Source organism: Cyrtonyx montezumae, unplaced genomic scaffold (genome assembly GCF_038088225.1).
Source record: "Cyrtonyx montezumae isolate F1298 unplaced genomic scaffold, pur_monq_1.0 scaffold_36, whole genome shotgun sequence".
Lineage (NCBI taxonomy): Eukaryota > Metazoa > Chordata > Aves > Galliformes > Odontophoridae > Cyrtonyx > Cyrtonyx montezumae.
The window spans coordinates 1,002,853-1,022,646 of NW_027072041.1; the positions used below are offsets into that span (position 1 = coordinate 1,002,853).

Below are 19,794 nucleotides of genomic sequence, written 5' to 3' on the forward strand. Positions count from 1 at the left end.
GCCTGTACCACAAAAGAAAATAGCAATCTTACATTCATGCAGTTTTTGTTACTCAGCCTCCTTCCCTAGAGGAACAGTGATTTAGCAGCTCTGGAGCCTGGTCCTGACCACGGGGCAGTATAAGCGTCATGTTGGTCACACAGCAGCATGGCTAAACTGAGCAAAACAGCAGCTACCTCTCATAAAATGGCAGCTGTGCAAGGGCAGGCCTCCTGCCACACCGAGGCTTGGTGTCACAAGGCCCTGCAGCTTGTCCACCCAGTCCAGCAGTGCAGAGGAAGAAAGGTGGTTGGTAAAGACCTGGGGGCGGCCTCTGCTCCCACGGAACTAGCGATAGGACAAGAGGGAATGGCCTCAAGTTATACCAGGGAGGTTCAGGTTGGATATTAGGAAAAATATATTCTCAGAAGGAGTGGTGGGGTGCTGGAATGGGTTCCCCAAGGAGGTAGTGTAGTCACTGTCCTTGGAGGCGTTCAAGAAATGTGTAGTGATAGTATTAAGGAATATGGTTTAGTTAGAAAACATTGGTGGTAGGCAGATGGTTGTACTGCATGAACTTGGAAGTCTTTTCCAACCCCCATGATTCTATCCTACAATAAAACAGTAAAGCTGCATTTTGGGGTAGACCTGTTTCCCTTTTATTTGGGAAGGAATCACCCTGTGCACTAACAGCATCCTGCCTTGGTGCACCCCAAGCACGTGACAGCCCAGTTCAGCTGCTCAGCAAAAAAGAAGGAGCACGGAGTCTGACACTTCCATGTCTCCTTGAGCCTCTTTACTTAATGCACACCCAGCGTCTTACTGATCTCAGCTGGCCATTGCTCCCACGTGCTTGTATTTACACACCCACACACTCAGGCATACAGTGCAGTGCGTTTGCATACTTAAAAAGGAACATATGCTCACACAGTGCTGCTAAACGTGTCATTTACAAACTGGTCAGCAGAAAGGGACAGATTAGTTTTAGCCCTGAATGCCGATCTCCTTTAGTCCTGCAGGAGGGCAGGCTGCAATCACACAAGCCAGCATCTCTCCGGGGACGTGAACCCCCCCAGTGCTCTACTGCCACACGCACTCCCCCGGAGGCATCCAAAGCACTACAGTGCTCTCTTATTTAAGCCACATACTCAATTTCTCGTTTCCTTAGCGTGGCTCTTGAGAGTCTTCCTTCTCGCACTGAACTCACTGCATTAACAGCTGCGCAGGCAAAGTTACACCTGGGCAAAGGTGAGAAAGAACACCCAGTGACTTGGGACCGCAGGGCTGACTCGAAGAGAGGAAAGTCCAATAGGGAGGGGTGCAGGGGCAGGGGGCTATCAACGCTCAAACGGCACAGCTGGAGCGCAGACCGCACCGCCACAAACTACACCCCGAGGAACAGCCGTAAGGCAGCAGCGCAGCGGGAACGCAGCGCAGCTCCAGCGCCTTCACGCGCTCCCGCCAATTTCCCGACCCGCGGCCCCCACACCAACTTCCGAGGGAGCGCGGAGAAGCGCCGCACCCGCCCACAAACGACGCGCCGGGCTAAGAGCCCCCGAAGGCACGCACCTGTCGCTCCCCGCACAACTCAGAGCACGAACAGCTTCCCGCTGCCGGGCACGCCTCTCCGTCCAGCCCTGAAGGGCCGGAGCCCCACGGGGCACCGCCACCGCCACCCCTGCCCCGCCGCTGGGACGAGGCGCTACCGTCGCCCGGAGCGCATGCGCGGCGCTCCTCCCTCCCAATCCTGGGGGCGGAGGGGTACGGCGCGTAGCGCGGCCATGTTGGCGCTGTGGTGGCGGTACAGCCAAACAGCTTGCAGCAGTGTTCCATATAAAAGGAGTACTATGGGAGGACCCTAGTCTGTGTCCTTTCCACGCAGCTGCGTGTGTGTGTGTAGCTCTCCAAATGCAAGTTCAAAATCTGTATAGCTATTTACCTTTTTACCTTTAAATAGCTCTGGGTCTCAAGTTGGAGCAATATTTCTGCTTTCAGAGCAGAGGCATTAGGCAGCAGTGCTCGTGCTTCAGCCTCTTTTTGTAGAGTTACCTGTCGGGCTCCGAGCCAAAGCTCTCATCAGTTCGTTTTTAATGGAATAAAATCCTTTCTGACATTCTGGTGTGACTTCCAATGTTCTCCCAGACATACCAGAAACTGCTAGTTGAACTCCCAATTTGCGATCAGATCACAGAAGGGAATTATGGCATACATAGAAATTCACGAGTTGCTGTAGTCTTTTCAATTGTGTATTTCACAGGTTTTAAAAAATGGTCTAAAAAAACCTTGCTTCCTTGTGTCTCAAGTAGTTGATACCTGGATCTTGCTTAAAGGTGCCTTACAACTAATGATTACCAAATGAGTTGCACCACTGTCTGACAAGAACTTTGTAACTTCATTCCCCAGCTTTACTGGGACCTGAGGATCAGCTGGGGAAGCCTTGATGTTCTCCCTGGCTCCCCTTCAGCCTCTATCTGATGTTCCCAGTGTGATCAAACTGCCAGATGGCCCAGGTACCCTTTTCCCAGAGATTCAACAAATCATTGATCTCTCAGTGGGTGTTCATTTTTCCAGCGTGCATGTCCCTTTCAAAGAGTACAGTGCTTATGGCCTAATGAGGCACCAGTCTGGGGGCTAATTCCTTGTCCATTCCTTCTCCGCCTCTACCCAGCCTCATCATCTACCTTTCCCAGAATTCATCTACCAGCAGTCACACAGTCTTTCAGAAAAGCCAGGGGGTTTCCTCAGGTCCCTGTCTGACCTCATACAATTTACTGGTTCCCATTTCTGCTGTCTGGGTGCTGCAGGGGCACTGTCTTCTTCTCTAGGGCAGTGCCTGTTGGGAGCATATATACATATATGTATGTACATACATATGTAATACGAAGAGTTGTGGAATCTCTCTTATCTGTTCAATACAAAGACACAGAGCCTTCCTATTGTCTAAACAAAGAACAGGGTTATCCATTAGGGGACTTCACAAGCGGCAGCTTGTATCAGAGCATGGTGGTGAATGGAATTACATCCAGCTGGCAACTGGTGGTGTAATAGAGACTATTACCAGTTGCCAGTCCTATTTGGGCTAGATGACAAACTTTATTGACGACCTGGCCAAGGGCACTGAGTGCACCCTCAGGAAGCATGCAGAAAACACCAAGCTGGAAGGAAGTGTTGATCTGCCTGGGGGTAGGAAGGCCCTACAGAGGGATCTGGACAGGCTGGATTGCTGGGCTGAGGCCAATGGGATGGAGTTCAACAAGACCAAGTGGCTGGGTCCTGCACGTTGGCCACAGCAACCTCAGGCAGTGCTATGGGTGTGGGGCAGAGTGGCTGGAAGACTGTGCAGAGGAAAAGGATCTGGGGGTGTTAGTGGAGAGCTGGCTGAACATGAGCCAGCAGTGTGACCAGGTGGCCAAGAAGGCCAATGGCATCCTGGCTTGTATCAGAAATAGTGCACTCAGCAGGAGCAGCAGGTGCTTGTCCCTCTTTACCTGCTTCTGGTAAGGCCACTGTGGGTGCTGCCTGCGTGGAACTGCCACTGCTGCTGCTGGGTGTGGAAGAGCTCTGGTGCAGCTGGCAGCATTTGTGTAGGAGCATTCTGGAAGGGGTAGTCCTGTTTCTATGCAGCAGGCTTCTCTTTGTCCTCTGCCTACCTGAGTCCTTGCAGTGTTAGCAGTTCTGTGCTTTTTGTGGTGCACATGAAGCCAGCAGCTGCCCGGATGCGTTGGGCCAAGCTGGGATGAGGCGGAAGGTGCTGTTTTGCTGGGTTAGCACTCCATTCTGCTTTTCAGCTCTTGTATGTGAGCATCTCTAATCCAGGCAGCTTATGGAGCTGCTGGGCCATCATTTCTCTTTGTGTGGTGTTTACCACTGCCCCGGGCTGTCAGCTGATGGTGCAGGGTGAGGATGTGTTGGCACTCACAGTGACTGTGGTCAGCCTCAGCCACACTGTTCTGTAATGCCCTGTGGGGTGTGGGGCCATCAACATTAGCCAAGCACTTCGGAGGAGAAAAGAGCATGGCAGGAGATTGAAGGAAGTGGGGAGCTGGGAGGGCCTGGGTGAGGAGGTGCAGGTGTGGAAGCAGAGGCCAGGGAGGAATAAGGTGCTGCAGTGGAATGAGGAGTTGAGGCTGTGGTCCAAGAAGAAGCAGGGGGAATTGAATTTGGTGAATCTGCATCACAGCTCCTACTCATAGTGGTTCTGATGGAGTTCCCTACATTCCTCTTTGCTCCTACGTCCCTGGTTCTGCTGCTGGGGACAGGCAGGACATCACTGGGGCAGCACCTCAGCCTGTGGTGCTGCACACTGCCCTGGGAGCTGCCCAGTGAGGCCCTCAAAGTCCTGTTAGTGACACACACTTCAGCAGCTAGAGGTCCTTTGGGACACTGTGGTGGGAAAATAGTCTGCTCTCTCTCCACTTAGTTACTACACAAACACTGAGATTCTCCTCTGTGTGCTCAGAAAATGACAGCCAGCGCTCTCTGTGCTGTGTGTGAGTGGCTGCAGCTCTATGCTCAACACTATTCTGGGTGTCCAGGTTCAGTGACAAGTCCTGGTGGGATGGAGTGTGAGGGGCCACTGAGCAAAGCTGTGGAGTCACCCAGGAGAATGGCTTCACAAACTTGCAGACTAGACACCCTGACTGTTTATTTTTCCCTCTCCAAACCCCTTGTGGTTTGGAGGAGGATGACTTCAGAAAAAAAACAACAGAACAAGTTACACACCCACAGACCAAATAGCTACAGCACAGGGATTTCTGTGTAACTATGGTGGTCCGTTGCTCTTACAGTGTTTCATCTATCAGATCCTTCCAGGTCTCCTGGAAGCCTTTTCCAGTTCACTTGGTTCTGCTATCTTCAGCTGGAAAGCAAGAGGGCAGCAATCTCCAGTGTTAACAGCGACTGTTGACAGCAAAATGGTAAAGCTGTCCCTAGCAGCAAGTGGTTTTGTTTATACATAAACAGACTCACCAGAATACAGGCTTGTGCTTTGGTACTGCAGTGACACTCCTTAGTTGTGTGCCGACACTCAGCATAAAACTTGTCAGACAGCTGGCACACAGTCATAATGAACAAAAACCCACCTCAGCAGGCAGGTGTAACTGGGGCTTTGGGAAGGTTGTAGACAGCCTATGACCAGAGATGCTAACACACCATCATTACAAATTTAAAGGTTATGAAAAAATATGCATTGTGCTCACTTACAACCCGAGGAAGCCTGAAAGAGGAGAGGAAAGGAGAGGAAGAGACTAAGTGGCTTCAGCTGCTAGTCAGGTTATTTTTCTACTGAATTACTTGTCTAACACTTTTTTCTTTTTTTTTTTCTTCTCTTTTTCCTTATCTGTGTTTCAAACCTTATCTAACCTGTGTCTCAATCCACTTGAAGTTAAAACACAGGGCTGATCATGGCCAAACCATCTTTCTCATTCTCAGACACCAGTTGGCCTTGATGGGGCTCTTGCACTAACAGAATGTAAGGCATAACCCCATGTGAGCTGGGAGGGGAGGGACTGCTGGAAGTCAGGCACTCTGCCTGCAAACCTGATCCTTCTTGCCCTCCCTGCTCACCAAAGGGCAGAGGTGTATATAGGCAGAAAACTGTGGTACTCTGGAAGCTCCTGTGTTAACTGTAGATGTTAGTCTTCTACTTACGACCTGGTAAGATTTCTTATTTTTACTTCTTTGCCACGGGGCACTTCAGTTGTGTGTCATGCTCTTCTACACAGGGTGCAGTCCTCTGGATACCCATGTGCCCACTTGTTTCTGACAGTGAATTTTGGGTGTCTGGAGTGCCATCAGGAAGCTCCTCCACCCATACTTCCTTCCTCCCTTTCCTCATGCCCTTAGCCAGTCAAAGCACTCTCGTTTAAGCTGTGGATGTAAATGAATGTATGCGTGTGCTGTTGTCTGTACCACAGCATTTGGCAGGACTTCCCTGCACAAAGCACCCACAGAAATTTCCTTGGTCCTTCAAGGTACATGTGTTGTACCCACTGGGCGGCTTTGTCTGGCTCCCATTATTGCAAATCTTAAATAGATGCCAGGCTGCATCTAGAAACGTATGCACAAAAGTTAAAGCACATATAATTTGAATTACAAACACTGCTCGAACATGAATAAATGGAAAATGCTACTTTTCCAGTAACAGATACACTGTCAAAGCAGGCTAGTCCTCATGCAGCTTGGCTAAATTATGAACATCTTACTAAGGTTATTTTTTTTTCCATATGAAGGTTGGTACTTTGTTTGCTTACCCTCTTTTCCCAGGACAGCTGGGATCATCACTGAAGTAACTCTCAAAACAAAGAACACAACACTGACTCTGCTATCTCAGATCTCAGCAGCTGGAATAAGTGCTACCCACATAAATAAAGGCTTGAGAAGTGCCTGACCGCTGCTGACTGCCACACACCACAGCTGTGTGTTAGATTTTAATGGCAGCAACTAAGAAACAAAGAACACTGGTACAACACAGCCGTGGTTTTTGACCCAGCCTGCAGCAGGGCAGAACACTTCACCACAGCAGAGCCCACCTGAAAGAAAGCACGTTTCTCATTGAATAAGCGTACTTTGCTGGCTTTGAAGAAGCATGACTACTCCACAAAGAACCAGGGCAGAACAGACGCTGTATTTTTCACAGACAAATTCTAGTTATAGATCTCTGGAACTTGTAAATCACACTTAGAATACACCATTTCAGATCAGTGCAAAATGTACAATCAAATTAAACACAAACATATTGCAAAATATATACAGAATTATTCTACAGATATGACCCAAGGACAAAGAGATGTTTAAATACACGAGGAAAGCCCACCATCTATAAATAACTCTCTTTTAAACCAATTAGTACATTAGGTATGTTATTTGTAGACAAGTTAGCACAGCATAGTGATTTGCAAGGCAGACACTGAGAAACAAGTTACATGTTAAAACCCTGTTTCTGAGACCAGTGCACAAGTAAAGGTGTGATAATGCATTACCAGTTTGAGGCACACAATGTGGAAACAGTTTTTGAGCTCTTGGATGCTAACACTTAGGCTTTGCCCGGAACTATTAGGTAAGTGCACAAAGAGTAAGCACTAGGCAATGGCTAAACTGTTTGGTGGCCAGCTTACCTCATCTTGTTGAGCCAACCTGATTCGTTGCCTATGTACAACAACATTCACAAGAGATGTTACTAGACACTTACAAGTATCCTGATATTAACAAGGCATTCATTGGAAATCTGCTTGAAGTTGGCCAATTTATGTGATGAGCAGTGAAATACAGTTACTCAAGCAATAGCCAAGCTAGAGTCTGAGAAGGGTTAATGTGTCATGAGTGGTTTGCAAGTAGAAGTGACATTAAAACCTCTAGCGAATGACAAACTCTGATGCTTTACATTCAAAGCAGAGATACTCCTATTAATTAGAACTTGCAGCTTCTTCAAGGTATTAATTGCTACTGCCTAACAACACTGCTAACTTAACTACCTCAAGAATTACTTATTTTTGGCATGTTCAGAAAACTAGAGTTATACAGCTATTGCTATGATACAGATCCCCACAATTTTCTTTTTAAAATAGCAGTGAAGGCATCATAAGCACCTAAAAGTAACACAATAAATACTCAGTAATTCCTCAGGCACCTCTTGCTACCCAGTTTGGCAAGATTAGCAGCACAAGGGAAGAGATGCCATGGCTAGGCAAGCTGCAACTGTTTGACAAAGGGGAAGAGTCTGCCTGGTGCCTTATTTCCTTTGGAAAGCAAAGAGACCAGTGTGTGGCACAACCTTTGGACAGGGAGAGACAGCTGTAAGGTCCAGACGGGTCACCAGACCTGCTGCATCCCTGCTGTCATGCACCAGGACAGGCTCTTTAACTGAGTGACTTTATCAGGGAAAAGTTCAGCCTGCTACAGCTGGTGTTTACATATGAAACTGCTGCCAGAAGGGAAATAGGGATACGCACAATGTAAATGAAGCCACATCTTCTGAAATAGGTTTTCTCCTAAGCAACATACTTGAGCCTGGGTGCCACGTTAAAAGGAAGTATTGCTAGGAGAGCTCAGAGGGGTAGTGACACCAACAACACTGTCCTACTAAAAATATATTTTGCTCTCTGATACATCTGTAATACATTTAACTTCAGGGCTTTGGACTAACCTCTTTACAACACTGAGCTGCTTATAAACATTGTGATAAATTATCTTCACAAAATATAAAGTCAATCTTTTGGAAAACAAGTTCAATGTAACACTTGCAACAGTACAAATTCTGTCTCACAAATCTGCACCAGTAAAGTCATAATCACATGTACATCTCTTTAAAGGGACAGTGAGGAGTCTAAGCCAAAAGGCAACTATGTCATTAATTGTCATGGGAAGCAGAAACAGTGCTTCCAGGATGCAAAAAGGGTACATGGAATCAACTGACGTGTGTGGGTTTACAATCAGTAGTCACTGTCCTGTAAACATTGAAGCTGCTAGTCTGGTGCAGGTTAAAATCAGTAAATCGCATTTGTTTCTGCATTCCATACACACAATAGCTACACTGTGCAACTGAACAGCTAGCAGCGAAGGAACAAAGGCTGTGAGCTGGACCCCTCCTACAAGCCAAGTCAGCGTCAAGTCAGAAAATGCTGACATTATAAATAAACCTCAACATTACTTTAAAGCATTATAAAATCAGACTAACAAGCCTACACCTTAGATTAGCAGCCAATTTGTAATTGTTTACAAATACATGTGAACTTTCAGTCAGTCAAATATAAATACATACTGTGATGTGGGGAAGATACCATCGCTCATTCCCAAGCAGAGCTGTTGAGAACAGAATCAGAGATGGGAACAAGGAGCACTGTGGTCAGAGGAGCTCCTTTAATTTTAAACAGCTGCATTTTACCAACTTGCATTCACCATTACCTGAAAGTGCATCTGTAGAATCATCCCCATATTTACAAAGAAGTACAAACACTGCCATTTTGCTACGCCCTAAGCCTATCTAATTTGCCTGTTTAACCCTAAGACTATCTAACCTTTTCTGTTAAGTGCAAAAAGTACATGAAATCATATGTGCACTGAAGAACATAAGGTCATGGGCTGAGAACAAGGTGGTGCTGCCCCCATGATTCCCAGCAGCTGCTGAACATTTGCTGCGCAATGGCTGAAGCAGAAGCTAACACAGAAATGGAAGAGCAGTGTGAGCACAGTAGCTTAAGTGGTGTCTTAGACTGCAGTCTCTGTTCCCATGCCCTCAGCATACACTCAGCACCTGGCACTTGTGTCTTTGTCACTGGTTTCAGCATAAAGATCGCTGGGCAGCAGCTCAGCATGAGAAGATGCAGTTACTATCGTGGTGGTACAGGAGAGGCACGGGGTGAAGGCTGAAGGACTCCTGCCTGCTCTCTTGGTATCAATGCTGGGGTGTGGGCTGGTGGCCATGCAATGCATGGTGCATCACACGCCACACAACACCCTGAAGGACTCCTGCCTGCTCTCTTGGTATCAATGCTGGGGTGTGGGCTGGTGGCCATGCAATGCATGGTGCATCACACGCCACACAACACCCATGCAGCAACATCTGTCCTGTCTCCAATGTAAGTCCACAGTTCATCTTAAGTTCTCCTCTCACAGAATGAAGTTTCATTTGGTACAGTTACATGTCAGCAGACTGTGCTGCAGTGTAACATGCATGCCTGAGCCTTCCATGATGCGGATGCCACAGAGCTGACACTCAGAACAAGTACACTATTTGCACTTTAAAAGAGACACAATCTGCACAGTACTTTGAAGAGGGTAACCATGCAGATTAATGAGCAATAGCCTGCAACAGTTTGTTTTTTGTTCCGTATTTATACTGACTATGCTACAGCTTCTGGCTTTTAAAACACTACAGTAACCACTGCCATTGATGTTAAACACCCTAAAACTTGAATAAAAGATAGAAAAAGCAAGAGGAGCAAACAGAATACAAGCGGATACTGTACTCTGAACAGAGCTGTGTTTTGGCTCTATTACTGTCATATCATACTGGGAAGTACACATCCATTACAAGTATGTGCTGGCAGCCCAGGTGGGACCAGCAGGAAAGCTGCCCTGTCTCCAGAACACAATGCTGACAGAAATGAGAAGAAATGAGAGTACTATCAAGAGTGCTGCAACACACCAAAAGCTGCAAAACCACACTACTATGGGGAGATATAATAAAGACCACACTGTGTGCATATGTATACACATATATGTATACATACACAAATATAAACAAAGTGTTTTTGTTAAAATACCCAACTTTCATATAAAAATCAATATAACGAAAGCATAAGCAATTTAAACTATAGAAATTAAGTGTAAAAGTCATGGGAGAAAAAATTAACACATTTTCTGATGCAGTACCTGCATCTCAGGGATAACCTTTTGAATCTTTTCTCCTCATTCAGGACAGAAGCAGTGCATTTACTCATCAAAGCAGATGCTAACCAAATGACCAATTTACTTGCCTACTACACCAGGACGTTTGAAATGGTCCTTTACACCATGGTATGAAAGCCTGGTAAGACACCAAGTGAAGAATCTGGAGGTGGCATCTCAGCAGGAGAGATGCTAGCAGTACTGTGTGTGCCGGACATGGCTGTAGGTGAGAAGAGAAGGCAGGGGGTAGAGAGAGAGAGAGAGGATAAAGGAGTGTGCCTGGACAGCAGCAAGCCTGTGCTTCTATCTATAGTTATGGTTTCTGACTGTGTCTCTGGTGCTGCTCAACACCTGCCTGGGCAGCACGAACCTCCTTCCCAACACTTTCCGTACTGCCTTGTCTAACACTAGGTACTCAGCAGGTACTCACACAGCATTCCTCTTTCTGCTCAGTGCTCAGAACCATGTATCTGCCTGCTGTGATATTAACTGCACCCCCTCATTACTTTCAATGTAAAGGCTAAGAAGTCCAGATGTTTCGTATTAAGTGTAAAGAGTTAGCACCTCTCTTCAAGGAAGTCTTACAGACTATGGAAGAAAACATTATGCCTTCTGAGATAGCCAGTGCAATAAAAATGTAAAAATAATAAAATAAAAATAAGAAAAAAATGGTGCGATCCCCTTGATATGCTGACCTTTACAGTACTTGAAACTGGAAAAGCTTAATAGAAATACTCAATGAAGAGTTTCTTCTCTTAAAAACTTTACAAGAGCTTTCTTATCTCAGCTGCTCAAGAATCTATTTTGTTTTCTGTCTTTGCTTTTCTTCACATACATTTTCATTCCAGTGTGGCACTCATCTACTTAATCTCTTCAAACAATGTGTGGGAATCAGTTCATGAAAAAAAAAAGAGAAAAGGAAAGAAGAAAACTAAAAGCCTTTGTATGCATCAGCAGGATCCACTTGGGCAGCTGCAAGGAGAACAAGTTTGTATTTGTGTCACCTTGCTACCACAACACTGCCTGAAGACAGCCTTGTTATGGGGATGGAAAATCCCCAAAGAAGGATGTGTCACAGTATGGAGCCCTCCAATTAAAATACTCTGGCCTAAGAGTTTCATGTTATTCCAGATAACAGATACTAAGCAACAGGGAGACACAGCCAGGCCCTTACCAAGCCAAGAACACAAAACACTGCCAAGATACATGCTGCAGGATGATATGCACTTAGAAAAACAGCCAAACAGGTTTTTCATTTATATGGTCAGTACCAACAAGCTTAAAAGCTTATGCATGTCTTCTGCAACAAAAAGTGAAGCTTTCCTCTCCATGTTTGAGTCAGCAACTGGAAAGACCATTCATCATTCATCCATCTCCAAGGACAACAAGCAGTTTCTCTGGTTTTCTGGACAACTACTAGCAACAATGTATGTAAGGTTTCCTCTGTTAACTTATGAGCTTGATCCTAAGAAAGCACAGCCTGAAGTACAACACACTTCTGCTGCTTGTAATGCCATACCAGGACACCACAGGAGCTCCAGTGGATCCTTCCTGTCCAGGTTCTGAAGCAAAGATAATCCCACATCTAGTGATCAGGAGGTGAAGTTCCACACTGCCTCCTCCTGCACGGCGCAGTGTTTCCTTCACAGCAGGAATCCAGTTTGCATGCTCAATATTGGTAAGCTGCTGTCTGTGCGGTAGTACATGAAGAGCATTCCTAAAAATTACACTATCATTTAAACAATAAGTTTCAGAGAAAACAGGAGTCAGTCCACTGAATGCATCTGTGCGATAACACTAAGCACTTGCTAACAGAGGGAATCACTGGGCAGCACAGACAGACTGCCATTTCTGCATGTCTGTTCTGTCTATTGCTCTGTCTGCTGGTACAGATGAGCATGTTACACTGCCCACATTCACAGCCTTACTGTGACTGGAAAGCGCACACCACAGGAATGAGTAGATGCTGCTGAAGCTGGCAGAGTGCTTAGAGTACAGACTGCATCAACAAGATCTACCAAGAACTAACCCCCCACACAAACATGTCTCCAACATAAAACAGTGCCTTCTGCATGTTTCAAAGTTACAGTGAAGTTTCCTGAAGTCACTGGAGATGTTTTTATAGACACACTGAGAAAAGGTACCCTCTCAAAGCTGTCACTCACGTGACAAATTCATACCATCCACAGCTGAGTTTGCTATTACTGTGCAACAAGGACAAACATGATGGCTGCCTCATTGGCTCTGGCCTATGCCAGAGCTGAAGGAACTCCAGGGAGCAAATGCACACAAGCAGACAAATGGCAAAAACGTACAAACCCCTGCAGCACAACTGACTGCTCAGAGGGCACTCTGCACACAGTTTTGGTGTGAAGGGAAAGGTTCAGTCGCTGCAGAACTAAAGTGTGACAAGACCAAGATGACTGTGGACATGGGCAGCAGATATATGTAGTGTAGTACAGGACCATCTGATCTAGTTCCAGTTTCTAGCAAGAAGCTAAGAAAGAGCCACTGGATCCCTGCAGCATCAGCAGGCAGGTAGGCAAAGAGAGGTGATGTCAATCTCACAGAGATGAGAGGGCTGAACTCAGAAGGGCACAAACTCATCACAGGGGAAGTTAAAGTCACTGAGTCACTGGGCCCATAACTGCTAACACCCACAAACTACTCAAACAAGCTGACCTGTTGAGTTCTCAGAAGGATATCATATTCCCAGTCTCCTGAACCCTGCAGAATGCTACAAACACTCTACAGGCTTCAGTACCTCCTAAGACTCCTGAGTGAAGCTACTCTGTATTTCACTTCAGCTCTACTCTAACCTGTGTTGATTCACTTCAGAGAACAATATATGATACTTGTTTTACAACAATTACTTACAAGTCTTGGAGATTGCTTTTAAATAACAGCTGAACAAATAAGTGAAAATGAGATAACACAAAAAGAGACAAGAAGAAAAGCCTGCTGTTAAAGATAATGCTTTCAGTGACAGAAAATAGTATACTGCTGTACTGCCTCAGGTATTCTTGTTACTTTTCTACTTAGGAGGGGTAGCTGCTGAAATTCAAATGCCCTTGAAACAGGCTTTGTTATCAACTTTAATTGATAATATACTCTAAAAGCTGTTTGCCCTTCATTAATAGTGTCCAACTGCTGTTGAAATAAACTCTCTGAAATAGCTGGACCCAACAGTTGCAGTACTTCATTTCTTCATAGTACGAGAGGCTTTCAGAGAAATCATTTCTTCCATGTTCTGTATTTTCTCTCTTCTAAGCTAGTACTGTTTCAGCTGTGTTATTTGGACCGATCCAAGGAGTTCACAGCAGCTCATGTCTTTGCCTTTTTTTGATTTGGAGGTTACCATAAGCATTAATTTAAAACAGCATATTTTCATCTATGGAAAGATGCATTATGTTTTTCTGTGGAATGATTTTCTACAAGAAAAAGCAGAGAGGAGAGTCTTTGTGAAACTAGATGCAGAAATCTTGGCATCTCAGAATCTTTGTTTGGCCTTGGTGTCCACATGCATGAAAACCTGGGAAATGGTTTATGGAAGAGCAACCAAAGAAAACATTTCAAATGAGGCAAGTGGTACACAACAGTTACTTGTAACGACGAGGCACTGTCTTTGAAAGACTAAGTAGAACCCAGTAATATCAAAATGTAATGAAGGCACACTCATGAACAACACTTCTTCGCCCGTTGTCTGCACTCAGTTTTACTGAACTGTCTTGGCACCTACAGTAGTCGTGCTGCATGGATTCTGAGCACAGGTCTTCATTTAGCGTCCTCCTTCGCCTACTGACATGGTATCCACTCTCATCTCTCTCAGGCTTCCAGTTTTTTTTTTTTTCTGCTTGGATTTTTTCAACATATGAACCTAAAATGCAAAGTTTTTAAAGAAAACGAATGAGACTTCAAACACCTGTAGTGACCTATTAGCAAGTGTAAGACAACCAATACATAAGTGCTGGAACTGCAAAAAAAAACCCTGAAAAATACATAGCTGAGTGAAATACCTATCCTTATAGAGTTTTTTACATAAATAAGATTTGTACATGTAGGCATGTTTATATAATGTGTACAAAGTGTACATCTGCATATATATCAGTGTACAAGCATGTAAATACACAAACATACAGATAACGCTGACAGTCACCAGCCTTAAAGACAAGTATTTCTCACTGGAAGGCCAACTTAAGTTTGCACTCTCTCCCTGCCCACTCCCAACTCCCAGCTTTACACACTGCCAAATGTCTGAGTTATTATTCTCTTTTTAACCCATCATTTGTCTACAAATGCCATTTTTTGGTAGCCCTCCCAATGGGGCTACGTGGTCTCTAAGCCTTGTCCACAGCAATGAATCTCTGTGAATTAAAAAGGCTTCCTTAAGGTTGCAGACAAAATGTTCATTTCACAATTTCAGTGTAAAAATAGAAGTTAATTCTTAGGCAGATGATGCTCTCTTTCTTCTGTGTATATACTGAGATATTAGGGATCTGAGCTGCTGGAGAAGGCTGTCAAACCACGCCATAGAAATGACTGTTTACTTACCCAACAATTACTACAGGGTGCTGACTAGCTCCTCTGAAACTAACTATCAGAACACAGCTGATGAGCAAGGTAACAAAATAACACAACTAAAGGAACAAAGCCAGTTTTTTGAGACAAACTTACAGCCATTACCTTTGGTCCTGCAGCAGAAATAATAATCTGTCCTGGGGCTTGAATCCAGGGCTCTCCATCAACTTGAACTGGAATTGGCTTTAGGAGCGTTACACGGAAGTATGAGCCCTGTGCTATGCGGATGCCTGATCGAAACCCACTTTGGACTTGACCCTGTTAAGAAGTAAAAGCCAATGTTATCAATCACCCCAATAAGCAAGAGGAAGAAATATTTGCTGTACTTGAACTGGGTGGATACAATTTTCTTCTCACTGACATTTTCAGTTTCAAGTACATGAATTGTGTAAGCAAAATCGGCAGAGGATGCCTTTACTGATACAAAATTAATTATTCAGGTTACTTGATGAACAGCAACTCTGTCTGCACGCTGCCAGAGGCCAAATAAATTACACAGTGGAGTCATTTGGACTTCCATGTTGATGCACTCAGAAAAGCCTTGTTTGCTTTTACTTCCCCCCTCCATAAAGTAGTAAATGTATTTTCAAAGCACCCAAGTACAGACTTTGGTGCAGGTGGAACTCCAAAATCTGAAAGTACATTATCATAAAACACACTGAGGGAGTTTTGCCATACTCAACTTCATCTTCAACTAAAGGATCACTGTTAGCTGTAAAAAATGATGCAAAGTCAACTCACTGAACCACTTCTTCTGGAATGTTTTTACATTTGTCTTCCCTAAAATAACTACGTTACAAAACCATAAAGCTGCATGTCTCCAAAGGCTGAGTTGTGCAATTCTTTTCAAATAACTACCTTTCCATTTTTGGTGATTGTATGGATTTGCTGTCTCAACTTACCTGACTACATATATTTGTTTCAGCAGCAGATTTCTTAATACAGTGAAACACAACGAGAAGACATAAATAAAACAAAAACTCACCATTCCTCAGGATGGCATTGCTTAAAGCAGGCCATGTAATAATACATAACACATGAAGAATTAAAGTTACACTGACTGAGCTACAATCTTGTTGCAGAACCAGTATACCAATACCATTTGCTTCATGTAGCACTTGGATCAGAGGTGGCTGGTATCAGATTCTCAGACACAGGTATTGGAAAGCCTGTGGCAGACAACAAAGCTGCCTCTCTTAAAGGGAATCTCTGTCTTGATTATGCTCAGGTATTACAAGATTTTTTGTAAATAAACTAAGTGAAGACATGTTCTTATGATATGAAAATCTTATTAATTCTTTGTTACTTACACCATTATACATTACACAATAGAAGTTGTGTAATGTATACATTCCATAACATCTGTGCATATGTGCATGTGTTCCACACCTACTTATACATGTAACCTTTGAACCAAACATTCTGCTCTTTTAATGAGATCTTTACAATTCTCATGATTCTTATGCATCCATGAGTTTCTTCACTTTCCACCCTATCTGCTGTAGTCTTGACACCTAAAAATCAGTCTTCCAAGCAGGCTAACACACAGGCTACCAAAGGGCCCTGCAGCCCAACAATGGGCACAGCAGTGATAGCTAACTCCTCAACATTTGTTCACGGACACTGATTTTGCTAACTTCTGTTTATGGTCTATAACCATTTCTGTACTCCACAACAAGAGCCTGAACAAATGATGGTATAACTCTAGTACTGATGCATATTTTTTTAGGACTATCCACTTTTAAGGTGTGGTTTATGATGAAAATACGTCAGTTTGAGAAAGTGCATTTACCAGAGAGCTTCACTGAAACGTATTTCCTCTCTTTGCAGTGGGGCGACAACTTACCATGTGAACAACGCCAGTCACACCAACAACTTCCAGCAGGCCATCATCAATGCGTGGCTTCTCAAAGCGGTCATCACTGTCAGTGCCCCAGAGATCAGCTCCAGACCCCCAGCTGCAAAGAGAACACATACAGTGACCACCCCACCTGGGACATCTGGTCTGTCAGGATTCAAAAGCTCGGCACTCTGCCCCTCTCCAGTGGACTAAGAGCAAGAAATGCTCTTCTAAAATTTGTAGAGTCTGCAACTGTGAGAATGTTTCCTGAGCTGTGGGCTTTCCACAGCTTCCTGGACAACCAGCATCACCAACTCCATAAGGGTCTGTCTCCAGTGATGATACCATTCTTAGTTACTGTTAGGACACAGGAGAAGAAGGAGCAGGTGTACAGGGGTTTGCACTGCAAAAACAAGTAGTAATACCTTTTACTGAAGCATGATTGACTTTCAAAGGGTCAGAAAAAATAACACTGTTAGAATGGTACAGAGACTCCTCAGGCACTGCTGCAAGCCTGGAGCTCGGCAGTAACCAAAACTACCCAGTATCAGTGACCTGCCAGTCTGGACAGTTTAACCACAGTGGTGAGGCTCAAACAAAAAGCAGCACTGCCACACGTACAGGCAGACACATCACACTGGTTACTTTACCTGGGAATGTTAATAAAAATGAGTCCTTCTATATTCGGTAGCTCCACCTCTCTCTGGTCAACCTGAAGCTTTATGTCTTTATGAAGGTTTCTGGTATGGCTTATCTTCTGCAGCCCAACTTTCACATAAACTCCTTTGTTGTGAAACCTAGGAGCAGACAAGCACCATGTGAACGCATGCAAGCACTGCTCTCTAGCAGGTGTCTTTAAAGAGTTCTTCTATGAATTCTTCTGGCATAACTGTAGAAAGAAAGCTAAGCCACAAAGTGCTACTTAATACATTTTTTTGATTAAGAGAGGAACTGTGGTGTCAAGGCCTGTGAAGACATAGAGATGCAGAGAGGCAGTGGCTCCTTGAGAAGTAAAATTTTGAGCTGAAAAACTGTATTGCTGACTAGGACCTAGGAGTCCTCATGGAACATTTTAAACTGTTTTATCATGCACTGACAGAGTAATTAAGGCACAGAAACTTGTGGATCTTGGCTTTACATACTGCTCATTCATTTAAACCAGATTCAGCTGTAGAAACTAAAAACATGCTTCAAAGCATTAATCAGCGACAGCTCTAGTGTATCTAATTTTAGAGTAAAAAAAAGATGAGGAAGATTTTATGGCATCCCTAGAGATGTCAAAATATTTTAAGAGTTATGCAAACAAACTCTAGTCTTTTCTTCTGTAACGGAAACCTTGAGATACATAGCAACCTTAAAGAACCTTGAAATAAAAAGCTTGAATTTCCATTATTTGATCCTGTTAGCACAGGGGTGCCACTGGAATCAAACCCACAGAACATCCCTAACATTATGTCTGAATTATGGACATATTCACATGGTAAAAACAGCCAAACCACGTGGCTTACAGTCCACTCTCCAGACGAGACTGTTTAGTTCATTTAAAGTATTATATTGGGAATGATTCATCATATATGCTAACAGTTTTAAAAAGTACCGAGGTAAAGGTACCTGATATAAGAACCATGACACGTCTATGCTTAAACAGGCTCTGTCTTTGAATGCATTAATTACAACTGAAAATAATATAGGTAAGAAACAGGATATTTTAAACACTTCCAAGAAGAGTGTCAGTTACATCAAGAGAGAAGCCTGCAGAAACAAAAGGAATCTGACAAAGAGCTGTAACTGCAGACACAGTTTTGAATTATGTGACTGCAAAGAAAGTGCTATAGACCTCTGAGTCCACAGGATGCACTGGGTATGGCATCCCATGGCACACAACAAAAAGCAAAACCTGTTGAACACCAAAGCCTATCACTCTGTTCTTGTACATGTATTCCATTTCAGCTATGAACTGTATTAGGACACAGACAAAAAGAAAAAGAAAATTTGACTTCTGTGGCATTACCACATCAAGATCTACCTTGTGGCTTTGAAGGTGACAGAATTTATGGTTAAAATAGCTAGCCAGGCTTGGAAGGGTGAGTCTTGCCTACCCAACTAGACAGTCACCACTCTTTTTTGTGCATCTTCATGTAGGGTATTACTTGTCGGGAAGAGTGCAAACCAAAGTCACTGTCCTGTTGCTAGATTTACTGAACAACAAACTAACTTGCCTGCTTGGTAGAAAGAAGCATGATCTCCTGAAGCAAACCCTCAGTTACATATATTGTGAAGACAGTAACTTTACCACACTTAATTTGAGAGGTGGGAAAGACAAGTTATCTTTGAAGCACTTTATTTGTGCTCAGTAACTTCAAAGTCTGTACTGGGACCTAAGGCTCACATTGCAGCCACTCCTGTGAATTATGCTGGTGGTGATGAGGGAGGAAGGCATGGCTTTCTGCATAGGATGCTCATCCCCATGGAGCCTGTGAGTCTCTGTATAAGCTTGTCTGCACCCCAGAATCATCTGGAATGCTCTGGAGTGCAGACTGAGGTGACATCCCATTGCTCTGATCAGTGTGGAGACTTGGCCTATTCAGCCCAGGAATCGCACTACAAACACAGCCAACATTCAAATACTACCTAACGTCCCATTGATAAACCCACAGGGCAACAGCCTTCCAGAAGGACACTCAAAAGGTTGGACTGATCCTTCAGTTTTGCTAAATGCGTATGCTAAAAGAGACAGTGTTAAATAGCGATCCTACGCAGGATCAGTTTTGAGGACTATGAAAGTAAACAACTGCTTTTATCCCTGAGAGAAAAATCTGAAAAACACCCTAGACTCTACACAAGCCCCACAACCAAATCTCCATAGAGTCAAGGAGACACAAAACCATCCACTACACTGCTAGCTGAACTGTCTCCATGGTTGTTACCCAAGCATCAAGAACCTCTTGTGATCAGAGAAAAGTCAGTAACTGCTTTCCAAGCTGTCACAAAAATGAAGTGAAGAAGCCTCC

General features: G+C 44.2%; 1 protein-coding gene across 1 annotated transcript in view; it reads right to left on the reverse strand.

The window, feature by feature from the left end:
* Nucleotides 1-13,120: 13,120 nt before the first annotated feature.
* DGKQ (diacylglycerol kinase theta) overlaps nucleotides 13,121-19,794 on the reverse strand; it is an 83,083-nt gene continuing 76,409 nt past the window's right edge. The window contains exons 20-23 of the mRNA XM_065745624.1: nucleotides 17,434-17,580; nucleotides 16,790-16,901; nucleotides 15,049-15,201; nucleotides 13,121-14,242 (exon numbers count right to left, since the gene is read on the reverse strand). Of these exons, the coding sequence (XP_065601696.1) occupies nucleotides 14,144-14,242; nucleotides 15,049-15,201; nucleotides 16,790-16,901; nucleotides 17,434-17,580 (511 nt within the window). The 3' untranslated portion in view covers nucleotides 13,121-14,143. The remainder of the gene's footprint in view (nucleotides 14,243-15,048; nucleotides 15,202-16,789; nucleotides 16,902-17,433; nucleotides 17,581-19,794) is intronic.